The sequence below is a fragment of the Parus major genome, chromosome 2 (genome assembly GCF_001522545.3).
Source record: "Parus major isolate Abel chromosome 2, Parus_major1.1, whole genome shotgun sequence".
In the NCBI taxonomy this organism is placed as follows: Eukaryota; Metazoa; Chordata; class Aves; order Passeriformes; family Paridae; genus Parus; species Parus major.
The window spans coordinates 119728907-119741686 of record NC_031769.1 but is presented as its reverse complement, the minus strand read 5'-3'; the positions used below and the strand labels follow the sequence as shown (position 1 = coordinate 119741686).

The following is a 12780-nucleotide window of genomic DNA, read 5'->3' as shown; positions in this document are numbered from 1 at the left end:
CTTTTATGTTACCCACTTCTGCTTCAAAGTGTGGAAAACCCATTCTGAAGGAATAGTCAATTCCAGGAACCAGTATACTCCTGACAGTTAACTTTGGTGGTACAGAAAATATAGAATATGCATATGCTCTCCTGCACTGTCATTTTTCATAGAGACATTTTGGAAAGAAATAGTTTTGGGGGCTTTTTTAATTGCATGTAATCAAAATTGTTATTGTGAACTATGTGTTATCATGTGATTACTATATAAATGGTATTTAAACTTTGTATTTAGCATATATGCAAAAGTTGTGTTTTAGCCAAAGTATTTTCTTTTTTAAGCATGCTGCTTTTGCAAAGCTTTGTGAAGTTGTGAAGAGTACATTTCTCCACAAAAACTTTACAGACTCTTTATTTACAGCTCCTCTCCAAGATAACATGGCAAACCCCAAAGAGAAAACTCCAATGTGTCTGGTAAATGAGTTAGCCCGTTTCAATAGAATTCAACCCCAGTATAAGCTTCTGAATGAAAGAGGGCCTGCTCATGCCAAGGTAAGGTCACAGTTCCAGATGATGAGCCATACCTTACATGCTGAACAGATAATACCGTGGTTTGGACCAATGTGCTTGTCAAACCCAGCTACATTTCTAGTGTAAGGGCTTTCTTCATGTTCTTTATTTATTTTGCTGCTTTTTTTATTTTTTTTAACACACTTATGGAAAGTATGCCTGTATTTCTGTTACAGAAACCCTGTAGATCATTTTGTACTTTACTTTGTCTCTCATCTTTGAATTTGTATTTGCTGGTCTTTATATAGACCACATGAACATCTTTTCAGGGTATCACCACCCTTTCCTAATCTTTCTGGAGCATTTGCTTTTTAGGCTGCATGAATCTTTCTCTGCAGTCAGCATGCTTCTGATAACTACCTCTGCATTTTTTTCATGGTAATGCAGGTGATGACAAATTAGTGACGTTTTTTAAAGCGCTTGTTGATGCAATTTTTTGTTCATGAAGTTGATAGTCTATCTTTGAATCTTGCATTCTAGGGCACAAACTTTATCATTGTGCAACTTTACAATGTAGAATTATACTAAAACTCCTAATGTGATTATTGCATAGAATTTTCTAGTGAATCGACAGCTAATTCTGGCCAGTTCATGTATCAGTTTAGATGTCCAAATTAATAAATAAAAATTAGGATGGTTTCAGATGATGGGGAATACAGAGGAATATCCTCATGGTAATTTTTTTTGAGATAATTTTGGATTTCCTCCCTAGTTAGGAGCAAACTGGGGGAGGAAAAAAAATCCTGAAAAAGTCTGAGTGAGATGCTGGCATAGTTAGTAGCTGATCTGTACTTAGAATTTCTGGAGTGGCTGTACCACATGAGGCAGCAGGCGCCAGGGTGTAGATTAGTAACAGTTTCAGCTCCTCGTGGGCTGCCTCTGCCCTTGCCCCTTGTTTCTGTGTTGCACACTGTGTTGCCAGCTAGTGCAGAACCCATGCAAATCACTTGTGTTCAGCTGCTGTTGCTGAAGGCCTTTCAGTGGTGGAAATGATGTCAGCAGGTGCAGAGCTGCTTTTAGCATCCCTCATCGCAAATGGAAATTGAAGTGTTCTTCCTCTTCCTGGAGGTGTTTGGCACCACAGGGTACACTGCTGGTTGGTTTTAGGTTGCAGCATATTAAATTGGTTGGGCTTTCTGTAACTTTTCGCTATTGTGTTTATTGTGTTACCTTTTCTTCCATTTCTGTGGAAAAAAAAAAAAAATTGCTTTTGGGTATGGTGTGGTTTTGGCTGTTTTTGTTTCTCAGCAGTAAGGAGATTTGAGTTACATGACATTTATATTATACTTAAAATTTTAGTAGGATAAGAAATAGGTTGCATATGGAAGGAGGGGCCCTTTTCCCAAGCAATTTGCAACAGGATAAGAGAACATAAACAATACCAGGGGAGGTTCAGTTTGGACATAGTGAAAACTTGTTCTGAGAGGGTGGTTAAGCATTGCAATAGACTGCCCAAGGAGGGGATGGAATAGGCATCCCTGGAAGTTTTCAAGAAACTACTGGACATGGCTCTTATTGCTACGATTTGTGTAATGAGGTAGTGTTTGGTCAAAGTTTGGACTTGATAATCTTAGAGGTCTTTTCCAACTTTATTGATTCTGTGATATATTTGTTATTACTTTTAAAGGAACTGATATCAGTGAAGTTACCTAAATCTCCATTACCTGCACTTCTGGAAGGCAGATTTTCAATGAATTTCTTAAGTTTTCAGTTTTTCAATTTACCTCATTCTTTAGTAGTGCACACAGTGGTAAAAAAAATACAGTTATGTGCTCTATAGACTCAGAAGGATATTACATCTAACTTTGATCTGTGTAGTGAAACAAAAAAAAAGAGAAATGGATGAAGAACAAGGGTGCTATTAATAAGATTATGCAGGTTTTGACCTATGAAAAGCGAAGAAAGAAATATAATTTATTATGACTCTCTTAGCAGTTTAGTATCATGTCTTGCTAGTAATATGATGATATACTTGACAGAATATGTGAAACAGACCTGAATCTCTCCTGGGGAGCATGACCTGAAGGATGTAGTGCTGCTGTTGTTCTTTGCCATTCAAGAAGCTTCTCACATTGCTTTGTTCCTACACATACTCTCTTCCTGACCACTGGTGGCTTTCTCAATTTTCAGTCATGCTCTGCAAGATAGCTGTCTGTGACCACAACTGCTAATTAATTTTTATACCCTTTTTTTCTAGTTGTCTCTGGAAAATAAGTTTAGACAATAGGGGTGAAATGGAAAACTAGAAACAATACAGTTGGGAGAGAAGTGGCTCTTCCTAACAGCGCAGCTAGGGTTTCTAGGAGTCTGCCCTCTAGGCAGATTCTTCATCATAAGAAAAAACAGAAAGCCTTTGTTTGCATAAATGACATTTTGGACTATGTTAGTCAGATTGATCAAATATTTCTGTCCTTCTATGTCAGTGTCATTTCAGGACACAAATATAAAAGGAACAGTGGCAAAAGAAAATGGAGGGTGGTATAGAAAAGAGGGAAAGGAGTAAGGGATGTAAAACTTCAAAAGCTGGGAAGGAGGTGAGAAGGTTTTACACAGAAGAAGTGAGGAGTAAAGACCTGCCAGAGCTTAGAGAGAATGGCCTTATGAGCACAGCAGAGTAAAAACAAGCACAAGCATCATGGCCTTTGCATTTCCGCTCTCTGGACATCAGGTAGATTATGTTGGGTATAAGAAATAGAAATTTCCTCAGGTGAGAAATGTCTCTCAGTCAGTAGTGGAACTGTTACCCTGGTATTCCAGGACTTGAATGTTCCATTGTCTGCTCCAGAGTTTGGATTTAGTCAGGTTCATTCTTTTAATAAAGGAGTAAACCTACTTCTATGTGTGGGTTTTAGCAGATTTTTTTGCAGATGTGTTAAGTGAGAAGGTGCTCTGACTGGCAGAAGTTTACTGAGCAAGCCCTTTATCATCCTGAGTTCCTATTTATTGCTCTAAGAATAGAGAGTTATAGGTAGATAAGTAGCCATTATTAATCATATTTTCATTTAAATTCAGGATTTTCCTACTCCTATAAAAATCCTACATTGATACTTCCTTGAAAAATATGAAATACATAAACTCCAGATCCAGAAATCAATTTTCAACTTTTTTAGTAGTAAGGATGTATGTTTGTAGGTAATTTATATAATTATGAGTATTTAGCTCTAATGCCCACCTTAGGTTTCAGATGGAGGTAGGGTTTGATAGAGTGTAAAATGAAGAGACTGTTTCTCTTTCTTCCATGAGGAAATTGTGACTGTTGTGGCAAAACCAACATGGCAATAGGAGCTGTGATACAGGGACTTGCATTGTGCTTCTGAAAATAACAGTAGGCCAAATCTCAGGGCTGTAATTAAGACACGAGGATGTATTTATAGCATTCAGTTTGAATTCAGCGTATGCATGAGCAGAGGGCTGAGAGACACATACATACTTGTGTTCAAATGTTTGTTTGCTAGTACATGCTAAAAAACTGTATATGTAAAGGCAGATTTAAAGGCTGCCCACCATATTTATCTCTAAAACTGTGATCCTGGATCTAGCAAGTTTAGTTTTTTTATAAGTTAAAAAATTAGAGAGCTGTCAAAATTAAAATTTTACTTTATATACTGGTCATACTAATATGTAGATTTTTTTTTCTGTTGACTTAAGTATCAAGTAGGTGATATCTTGGTTTACTGTGTGTACCTGACTATTAAGTCCTGCCTTTTATCTGGGGATTATATGGCAAATATGTTGAGTTCCTAGCCTTTCTCCCCTTGTTCTCAGATGCTCAAATGTGATGTGCTCAAATTTAAATAAAACATTTATGTATCATACAGAAGATAGACTCTGTCTAATATCTTAAGCTTGCATTGAGTTTTATCTGCACAATTTGCACAGCATGGATACTTGAAATAGCCCTCTGTCAGAATTTGAAATATAGAGTTTTTATCAGTCCATTTCTGAGCTCTGGATGTTTACAGTTCCTATCCTCACTATAGATTTTACCTTAAGAACTGCAGTTTCATTTTAAAAGATAATATTTCTTTTGTTTCTTTATATTTTTGAATGTGTTTGAGTTGTGACTCTGCCCTAACAAAAGGCATTTTTTTTAGAAATCTGGGTATGTGAGAAATTAATTCACTCTGTAAAACTATCTGGGCCAAATTCTCTACTGCCTTGAGAAGTGTGTAGTCATTTATATTCATTCATAATTATTACAAATTTATTTTTTTTTCTCAGTATCATGCTTGATACTTTTTTTCTACAAGTAAAATGACTAAACATATTCAAATATATGAAGAAATGTGTTCTTAGCTGAACTGTACGTGGTCTTCCAAGAGCAGAAGATCAGTTTGAAGTTATTCTTACTTGGTTTAAATATTGTTCTGTTCTTTGATAATTTACATTACAATTACACTATTTTACTTTGTGATTTGAAAAGCCAAATGTTCCTCACTGATAAGGTCTCACTGATCTCTGGTGAAGAATCAGATGTATTGTCTGGGAGTAGAATACAATGAGAAGAGAGCACGGTTTCTCTTCAGCCCTGGAAGCTTTCATATGGATTGTTCTAATCCACAGTGGTAATCTTGCCAGTGTTTACCTGTTCTTTGTCTTTGAAGATGTTCACAGTGCAGCTGACTCTTGGAGAACAGACATGGGAAGCTGAAGGAAGCAGTATTAAAAAGGCCCAACATGCTGCTGCTAGCAAAGCATTGAATGAAACTACCCTTCCCAAACCAACGCCTAGACCACCCAAAAACAATGTAAACAATAATCCAGGTATGACATTTTCCTCTGAGTGTTAGATCCTCTTGAAGTGTTTGGTACTTTATAGCGCTAAATAAGGAATTGTAACAAGATACTTAAATTTGTAGGATGAAAATCAACACAGCTATAGGATGACTGGATAATGCAGAACCTCTAGTGAGCTTTCATGGAAGAATTTTTAATGCACATACCTAAAATGGTTGAACTGTAAGGGAATATATTATTTAGATAATGCTTAGATGTGTACAAAGTGATGGTGTGTGATCAACAGTAAGCAGACAGGAGAAATCCAGACTGAATTAACTAAAACACATTTCCCAAAGAGATATTTCAGCTAACTTTACAATGAAATTGGAAATATTGCATCTCTAGCATAAACAAAAGGCTGGGATTTGGCATGAAAACTTTGACAGGTAATTTCCTACACTCTAAGTTTTTCTTCAGAGCAGCCTTTCTTTTTTTTTTTTTGAAAGCAAAGCTTTTAAAAAGCTTTCAGGTGGCTTTAGACACTTGTTTCAATAATAGAAAGAATGTATACTGGTGTCTTGCATCCTTCATTTTGAGCTGTTACTTGCAAGTTCCCTTCAGTGCATGCAAAACCTTCTGAGGTACATATCTCATGCACATGCCCAAGGAACCGGTCCGGCCTGAACCCCAAAAAAAAAAAAAATCATAACTTCATTTCAGATTCATGTAAAGGAAATCAAGTGGTGAAATCTTTTATCATTTTTATTTTTAAAACAATCCTTTTCCCCTGCCTCTTTTCTGTTTTCCTCTTTTCCCCTTAATTTCTGTCTTCCCCTCCCCCTCTTTTAAAAATGTATTCTTTAGCCACTTTCTTAAAAAGAAAAAATATTTGCAGTTCATTTTCTCTGTGTTTGAAAGAGAAAAGCAGAAGTAAATTTCCTTTAGAACTTGTCTGTATTATCCTGAGCATTAGCCGTGAAGGATTGTTTGAGAGGGGTGTGGTAGTGTTCTCTCACTCCTTTGGAGGTCAGTACAATGCCTCTCCAGACCCAGGATGCTGGTTTTGCCCTGTTTCCTTCACAGTCACTGTGACATTGGCTGCTTAGAAAGCAGGAGGCTCAAACCTCTATGAAAAGTGATGCTGAGTTTGGTTCTTGACATTGCAGAGTATTACTGAGTTTCTAGAGTTTTTTGGCTTTGAGCATATTCTTAGAGGGAGAATCTGTTAACGAGAGGAATAGGCTTTAAGAGAATTAATTTAAAAAATTATCACTTAACACTGTAATTTTGCTTCAGGAAAGGTGCATTGTATATGCACAGGTATCTTCTTATCAAAATGACATTTTCTAGTTTTATAAAAAAATTGAATTCATAGTAATGTCTTGCTCTGGAAATTATAAGAACTGTTGTTGGTATAAGTTTTTGAGTAAGTATTGCATAAAGATTTTCATCACTTGGCATATAAAGCTTCAATATCAGACTGGAAAATTATCATAGCTTTTTTAAGGGTAAATTTATTTGAATCTCTCATGAAAATATTTTTGGAATATAGTAACTCCTTTTTATTGGAATGCACATTTAGCTCATATAGGATTCTCTTACAGCACTGTAAGTGGGAATTACTGTAGCTGAATGGTTTATCTAAGAACAAAAAAAAGGAAAGAAAGAAGCTGGATGTAGCTTATTTGGCATTTTTGAAGCTATGCAAGTGGGCAAGTACTGTCTGCCTTCTATTTTTGCATTCTGTCACCAGTAGATGGCTGTAGTTGCACTGATTTCCAGTAGCAGTATGCTCAGTCTGTAGATCACTCCTATGAGACCATTAGTTTCTAGACACGGTCCTAAATTTTCAAGTCTTGCAAATAAAACATTTTTTCTAACTTGTTGTAAGACTCCTGAATGACTGCAGTAATGCCTGCTTCGTCATGCTTGATTCAATGACTCTTTGCTCTATTTGTGGTTTCATTTAATGCTCTTCAGCAGAAAGATACATTATTCTACTATCTTTATATTTCTTTCAGAAAGTGTCATAATGTATTATAAGTAATTTGGAAAGATGAATAACCAGCTTGATTATTACACTGACTTTCTCATTCATATGTGAAGATTAGTCCACTGAAACTGCATAGAGAATGCTCTGAGATTTTTCAATGTACTTTTTCATTGCTTGTGATTAAGTTGGCAGCTATATTCCCATCTTTTAAAGAACCTGAAATGTCTTTTTGGTTGCATCTTTTTAATGTAAGAGTAAAGAGATACCGTGTAGGTCTCTCTTTGGGGCTCAGTTCTGCTTGCGTGTTTTTCAGTATTTCTGGTTTTAGCATCTTACTTACATTTTATTTTTTGCAGGCAGTATAACACCGACTGTGGAGCTGAATGGTCTGGCAATGAAAAGAGGAGAGCCTGCCATCTACAGGCCATTAGATCCAAAGCCAATTCCCAATTACAGAGCAAATTATAATTTCCGGGGCATGTACAATCAGAGGTTTGTACTCTTTCTGTTACTTTGTTGTTTTTTTTAATCCTTCATTTAATGTATAGATTTAAACCTTCATTAAGTTTCTAGGTTATTTCAAAGTAAAAGAAAACTAAAAATTTTGTTAAGGAGAGTCTGCAGTCTTAGAACATGCATAATTACCTCCTAAAAGAGACAGGTGCCCTAAGCACATCACAAGGAGTAAAGGTATGTAAAACTGCTTTTATTTTTTTAACGTGCATTAAAAACACATTACATAGCCATGGTAGTGAGGAGGCAGAGCATTAACTTCAGAGAGAGGTTTTGCTTTTTTTTGTTATGTCATGTGATTAGAATCTGTTGCATCAAAAATGAAGCACTCTTTTCTTAGAAATTGAATATAAAATTGGAAGGACTGCATTTTGAAAACTGGTTTGAAACTGTTCTCAGGTTTCTGGTTTTTTAACTATTCTTCTTGGTCTGCTATCTCAGTTCCTTAATCCTCAAAAATCCTTTATTTCATGGTTTAGAAACCTATATTCAGAACTCTCTCAATCTGTAACCTGAAAAACTTCTTACTCTGAGATAGGTTTTTTTCCCATATTTGTCCCCAGAGCAGCTGTATTAAAGCCCAGAGGGCTTTTGAAGCTCCAAAAGTGAGACCAAATATGGTCTATAATATCATTTTTAATAAAGCTTTGCTTGATGGATTTAATGTTTATTTTTATGTATCTCATAATTATCAAATAGATTGAGGGTATGAATTCTGAAGGAGTGTTTTGGTTCAAAATTACTCTTTAGAAATTGAATTTCTGGAAAGGTTTAAAAATTAAGTAGTTTAAAAAACCCATTTCAGAATTGTCTAAGGAAATTAGTTCAATTTACTTAATTCTATTTTACTTTTCCCCAGACTTTAAATCATGATAACCTGGTAAATGTAAGATTTTAACACTTCATTCTGACTTGTTTTTTTTGTTGTTTTTTTAAATTTGCTTGGCTGGTGGGTTGTGTTGTTTTATAGCAACAATACCTAAAATTATAGAAGACCAAAAACCCCCCAAAATAACCTGGAAGAAGCCCTTTAATTACTCTGTGGAAGAGTGCCTGATTTTGTACCGCTTGTGTTATATTTCTAGTAACTGCTGACCTGGGTCTCTGCTTACATACATTATGGTTTAAAAAGCTAATTATGGTGCTTGAAATGAGTTTAGTTAATATTTAGAAATCCTTCATTTATTTGAATTGCTTTTATAGTGAGATTAGCTTGACTAGCAGATATAACACTATACTGGAAAAAAATGAAAGCTAGTTAAAGGCATAAAATCTGGAATTCTGAAATCTGAACTTAATTATGGAAAGGTACTGGTGGAAATAGAATGTCAAAACACTCAGCAGTTGCTAACTCATAGTATTTTATTTCTTTTCATAGAAAATGATTAGTGTGTCTAGCTCAACCTATAAGTTTGCTTCTTTGGAAACTTTCTTTCATGAGAGCCATATTTTGGTGTTAGGGTAAAATGATATATGAGCTTTATTTTTCTGGGCACCTTAGGTAGCCAAGGCCACTTGATTTTTCTGATCACAAACAGGCTGGGTGGGACAGAAGGCCACAATCTCTGCTTGCTTTTTCACTGTTCTTATTTGAGTATAGTTACCTATGCAGAATAGCTAATAATCCTGTGGCTAGTGAATTGAATAATAACTTAAACTAACTGGTAAATAACTGGACATACCTGTCTATCTGCATGAGCACATACCCACTGTGCACTTGCCATGTATACACATGAAGTCCAGAGTAAAGACGAAGCAGGAAAATGAACTGTGTAATACTGAGTGCTCTGTTAGAAATAATTGTTCATGGCCTTGTTTTGCACTGGGTGGTGCTGGCCCTTTATTATCACAGTAAGAAAGGCACTTATGATGCTTTGTAAGGCATCATTTAAATGTTTATTAGACCTGCTGGTTTAGGAAGAGAGTATTACAGATAATATTCCACACCTTCAGCTACCTTGGGCCCTGACTGGTGTGGCATTGAAGGGGACTGTTCCCCACGGGTACCACACATGCAAACCTCAGCCTCAGCAGAGATGAACCCCTCTTGGTCATTCACTCTTACAGGATTTGCGTACAAGGAGACAATCCTGGCAGGAATAGTGAGGAATGATGGTCATGTGAAAACTTTGTGCTGTGCTGTCAGATAAAGGCAGGGCCATGTGGTGGTACCGAGGGGGAGATGCAAGTCAGTCCTGTGGCCAAGGGATTTGAGCAGCACAGCCCTGTCCTGTGAGCCGTGCTGGGCACAGGCCCTGCAGCTCAGCCTGGCTGCACTGTGGGGCACTGCCTGTGATGGGCACGATCCTGCATCTCTTCCTGTCAGCAGCGTTTGGCACCTCCTACTCATCCTCACCACAGGCGAGCCTGGAGACAGAGTCTGGATCTGTTACAATAGCCAGTCAAGTTTGAAATGTGAAGCATATGATGCAGCACTGTATTATATTCCTGTGGTATAATATGTTGCATTTATTTTCTTCTACTGCCACATTGTATTTAGCATTTGTTTGCTGATTTTTGCTGATTGGGTAGTGGAATAGAAGCATTGCTGAAGTACCCAAATAAATGCTGACTATATAGACTGTTGAGATTTGAGAATTAATGTAGAATCTACGCTGCATAAAGTATTTTTTCATTTTCATTAGTTTGACTGTAGGTTATTTTCTGCTATTAAAAAAGATACAAAATCTGTTAAATAAATTGGAAGCTTTGTCTTTTATACTGCGTCTGCATTCCCTTTACTGATCTCTGTTTAAAGAAATGTGCTTTTCAAATAGGTGAAGGTACAGACTAAGATTAGGAGATTGCATTAGGGAAACTTTGATACTCCAAGACTAATGTCTTGAGGAAAAAGTAGATTATTAAGTTCATTCCAGGGCATATCTCTACACCACTAAAGTCTAGCGTTTCAAGTGGCACAAAAGATCCTTTTCAATATCTCATGGAAATGTGATCCTAGAGCTGCAATTCGTATGCAAAGTTGATGGCTAGATTCCATGTCAGGCCAAGATGTCAAAAGTGGCAGTGATTCCTCCTCCTTCATTTTCAATTCCCCAGCCTTTGTGTCCCTGAATATTTCCTGCCTCCCCCACTGGAAGTTGAGCTGCTCAGAAATTAATCAGTTTTCAGGGGGAGAGCAAAGGAGAAGTTATTCCGTGACTTACAACTGTCCTTAGACATCTTCTTTTCTAGTCATACAGGAGCTTTTGCCTTCACCGTAGAGGGACAGGGCGTATTTGGAATGTAAGGGCAACATAGGTTGATTTAAGTGTGTGAAGGGCTACTCTCTCACATGCCATGGAGCATGTTTATATGGGCAGTATGTTACACAGAGGATGTTGAAGAAAGTTTGTAAGGGGCCAACATCCATTTGCAAGATCTACAGCTGATGGCATAAATTTATAGTGAAGGTGAGAGCTACTTTCACAGGGAAAAAGAAAACAAACAAATGAGAGGGAAAAAGGAAAAGGGGAAGGTTTTCCTAGTGGTCAGCATGGAAGGCAAGTGATGAGATGTCCCAAATGAGCGTCCTTCCACAGGTGTTCTCTTCAAGTGTTCCCTGTAACACTTTCTCACAGTAATTCTGTGGTTTTTATCAGGACATGCTTCAGCCACCTACCTGTTGCTTACGGTGCTGATAGTGCTGCACCAGGGTAGGTGTTGGATACTGGCTGCTTATAGAGCTTTGTGCGCAGGTGCTGATAGTGCTGCACCAGGGTAGGTGTTGGATACTGGCTGCTTATAGAGCTTTGTGCGTGCAAAACTCAGCGTGGCAGAGAGCAAGACATTTAAGGCAGTGTGTAACACTGTGGCAAGGTCTTAGCCCTTTAAGTCTCTTCCTGTGCTAAGATAGGAGGTGCAGGGCAAGTCAGCTCTCCTCTTAGAGTAGCTAAGTATTAAAAATACAGTCCAGCTTGGAACTGGATGAGGTATGAATATTTTCGTCCTGATTTCACTCAAAATAATGAATTCAGAACTGGCTAACTTGTTAACAGCACTGGTCATTGTCATTATACTGCATATTGTGACAGGCTGATGAAGTCTGTGTGATGCTGAGCTGAATCATGTGAAATTCCCAGCTTAGGTTTCTGATAGTTTTGGTATCTGCATGCTACAGTTCATTTATTTCCAATGTAGATAAGAACTTCAAGTCCTCTCTGGATTTTCTTTATTGAAGTAAAATCCATGCAAGTTTGGTAAAAGAAAGTTTGATGGCCCCTGATAAGACAGAGCTTTTAAAAAATTTTCAACCCTGAATCCAGCCATGTCAGACAACTTCTTATATAACAAAGGTGTCTGTATTCCTAACTGAGATTATAGTAGAGGAAAATACTCTTTTGGCACTCAGAATTTACCAGTTATATACAACCAATTTAAACATTCATAGGTTGGACTTGTAAGCAATTTTGCAAGAAAGGCACATGAAGTCCTTTCAGTTCAAAAACTATATGTTACAGAAAAGCTAAAAATGTCTCATTTAATTTTTTATGGCTTCTTTAATCGAAGAGCTTTCCAGGCTGACTCTGGGGAAGGAGGTGCTCATGCTTTCAGGGCCGGGCTGCTAACTGATGTAGCTTGCGTGTTTGTCAGCACAGCATTTGGCATGACTCAGGAGAACTGGCACGCTACTCAGCACAGCCCAAGCCTTGAGTCGGCGGGTCAGGTTTGAAAACTATTGGCAGATCTGAGGACAAAATATGTGCATACTCTCATATCTGTAGCCAGTGCTAGAACCCATACTCCCTCGCATCTCTGGCTTAAGTGCATTGGCTTAAACCATGTGAAAAAGAATTAAAAACATGGCTGTTGAAATTAGTGCTGTTAAACAATAAAATAAGGTATCAATTCGGACTACAGGGTTGTCCAACTTGGTTTGTTACCATTGAATGATGGTTTGTTTTATTTTTATCTTCAGTTAGAATTGGAGGGAGTAATTCCTGAATTTTAATTGTCCTGCAGTACTTTCAATTATAGAATGTATGTAAGTGACAGAACAAATTATATCTT

General features: G+C 37.2%; 1 protein-coding gene across 4 annotated transcripts in view; it reads left to right on the top strand.

Annotated features, from left to right (window-relative positions):
* The window catches only part of STAU2 (staufen double-stranded RNA binding protein 2), a 176096-nt gene that overhangs the window by 20504 nt on the left and 142812 nt on the right, over positions 1–12780 (top strand). For all 4 annotated transcript variants that reach the window (XM_015617024.3, XM_033512297.1, XM_033512296.1 and 1 more), the window contains exons 3-5: positions 400–530; positions 5153–5312; positions 7617–7752. In XM_015617024.3, coding sequence (XP_015472510.1) covers positions 400–530; positions 5153–5312; positions 7617–7752 — 427 coding nt within the window. The remainder of the gene's footprint in view (positions 1–399; positions 531–5152; positions 5313–7616; positions 7753–12780) is intronic.